The 2,657-nt window shown below is 34.6% G+C and overlaps 1 protein-coding gene across 1 annotated transcript; it reads right to left on the bottom strand.

Annotated features, from left to right (window-relative positions):
* Positions 1–436: 436 nt before the first annotated feature.
* LOC103942400 (protein DEEPER ROOTING 1) lies at positions 437–2,361 on the bottom strand. Its single transcript, XM_009352585.2, has 5 exons — positions 2,356–2,361; positions 2,091–2,166; positions 946–1,472; positions 586–763; positions 437–456 (listed from the first exon to the last, which is right to left on the bottom strand). The coding sequence occupies exons 1-5, from the start codon at positions 2,359–2,361 to the stop codon at positions 437–439; spliced, it is 807 nt and encodes a 268-aa protein (XP_009350860.2).
* Positions 2,362–2,657: the final 296 nt, after the last annotated feature.

The following is a 2,657-nucleotide window of genomic DNA, read 5'->3' as shown; positions in this document are numbered from 1 at the left end:
AGATAAATGTGTAGAAAATAGGATGAAAAATGTAGATATTGTCTAGCTTAATTTGCCAGCACAGACTACAGAAAATCCCTTTGTCCCCTTGGAATTTCATAACATGGCATTGCACTGTGTTTGCACAGGCAACCATGAAAAAAGACGGAATCAACAACGGCACCAAAATAGAAAAGCCGTCTCAATCATACATGCATTTTTTTCGTGGTTATCTCGGAAGCCACCGCGGATGAACTTATTGATGATTCGTTGTTGACCCTCTGAAATTTCGAGTATTTGAGTTCATAATTTATGAAGCTGCAAAAAAAAAAAAAAAGGCAGATATTAAGGTGGTGTTCATAATTTAGGAAGATAATACACAGTAAACTTGCATGCTCAAAAAGGTCTTCTCTTACCTGGTAATAACTAGTAAGAATGGCAGTAATGTAGAGGCACCTCAAATTTCTAGCACTATATCTGCAATGGAAAAACAGGCAACCATCAGATCCAGATTTTGTGCAGTTTGGTTCCTTTAATTATTTTTTCCCCCAAAAGTGTGAGCATATTATAAATCAAGCCATTGAAAAAATTGAAAAGCGAACTTACATTCAGAATCTGTCTTGACCCATTTACATCCATCATTAATCTTCTCTTTTGTATCATCTTCATTGTGATTTTCCCTTATTGTTGGATTCTGTCTGTCCTCGAGGTATTTCTTCATTGATGATGCTCGAGGAGTGCCGTGCGGATTGATGATCTTCTTGTTAAGCATTACCCTAAGAAGCTGTAAGCCAAATTGTGTAATGGGTATGATCAATCAAGATGTTAATGGAACTAAGTAAACTAGTTAATAACATAATTTACTATGCATGTTATGATTAATTTTTTTTTATTATTCTGAATTGCAAAGAGAGGGATTCGAACTTGGGTGTATTTACATATATGTTTATGTAAGTTTGCACATACCTTCTCCATCCTTGACTCTTGAAGTGTGTCTCTCAAACTTGGTGCTGGTGCAAACCCACTTCTACAAACAAACATCTTCTTAAGAAGAAAAGAAATTGATTTCTTCCCAATTGCCTTCTTATTGTCTGCACATATGTCTTTGCATCTACCAAGTATGACACTAATAGTTTTCTCAATATCTTCATCCTTGTGATCATCTGATGAATCGGAGCAAAGCACATTGCTGGTTCTGCGATCAACCTCCAAGCTTGATGGGCAATTTAGAAATCTGTCCAACGGAAGATCTGCGATTTTCTTTTCGATGTCTGGTTTTCGCGTTAAGAGTTTTGTCAACTCTTTATGCAATTTACCAACTTCCTCTGGCGTGAAATTATCTAGGATTTCTTCGGATGAAGACGGATCTTCCTGAATATCTGGGCTTTGAGCAGCATTATTTTCTTTCAATTCATTGTTTCCAAAAGTTCCAATCGCTAGTAATCCATGAGGCCAGTCACTAAATTCTTCACGTGGCTCTTGTTTTGCATGATCTACACAATGCATACATAATTAAATAACAAAATCCCAAAATGATATTTAGAAGTAAAGAAATTAAGGGACATATTGAAAATAGTGCAGCTTTATTTATTTCATTTTATTTTGTAAAGACGATAGATCTATTTTAATATATAACTAATGAAGCCTGATCTTACATCTATATTTTTTATAAATCTAGCACATGTCAGCTTTATTAACACGATCTTAGTTGATTTTAATTTTTTTTATTTATTTATTTATTTTTTTTGGGTTTTTGATGTGGAGGAGGGCAGAGTAAAAAACTAATTTTTTATTTTTATTGTAATTTGATTTATTGAAGTAAAATGTCAGTACCCCAATGATACATGTTAATTTAGTAACATAAGTTCTTTATAGAATCCCCAACTCATGTAACATGCATGAGCGACTCTTCATAGTGCAGCTCTTTAACAAAGATTATTTTTGGACTGAAATAGATAAAGATACTATAAGATGCATAGCTTCTTGAAGAAAAAAAATCCTACTTATATAGGAAGCAAATCATATCATTTAGATTAAAACGAAAACTGTGGCATTTAAAACTTAAAAGTAACAAACGTAAAGAATTTGTTGGTTAGAAGAAGAATGCTTACGGGTTGTAGTAGAAACTATATTTGGTTTCTTGTTTCCTTGCTTCCCATTGATCTTATTTTGCATCCAACTAAAAAGCTGCAATAAAAAAACCAAAAACCACCAACATTAGAGAACCTCACTTTTCAGCCTTCCCGAGCATGTTTCAGCTCAAAGAACAAAAGACCAACCTCTCTTTCTCTCTCTCTCTCTCTCTCTCTCTCTCTCTCTCTCTCACACAAACATAAACAGTACACATGAAAGTATGTAACATAAACAAAGATTCACCTTCATTTTCTAAGATACAAGTGTGTGGTTGGACTCCTCTGATAGAAAGGGGGTGGAGGAGATGGTTGGAGGAGGAGGAGAGTTGGAGAAGTTAACTTGTTTGCAGAAGCGAGGTGTTGAAGGGTAGATCTTAAAAGCCAATAAGAATTGAGCTTTGGGATTATAAAACTAAACAACTTCGGATTTGTTGAATTTCACGGCCACGCTGATCAAATAAGAATAGATGAGAAGGTTGTTTAACTAATCTATTGGTTCAAGTTCCTAAAACACAAGGGTGGCTTTATATCTCTGTATCTAGCCTA

This window comes from the organism of the source record quoted next, unplaced genomic scaffold (genome assembly GCF_019419815.1).
Source record: "Pyrus x bretschneideri cultivar Hongxiangsu unplaced genomic scaffold, Pyrus_bretschneideri_v1 Contig37, whole genome shotgun sequence".
In the NCBI taxonomy this organism is placed as follows: domain Eukaryota; kingdom Viridiplantae; phylum Streptophyta; class Magnoliopsida; order Rosales; family Rosaceae; genus Pyrus; species Pyrus x bretschneideri.
Note: the sequence above shows the minus strand (reverse complement) of the source record. Positions and strands in the feature narration are given on the sequence as shown.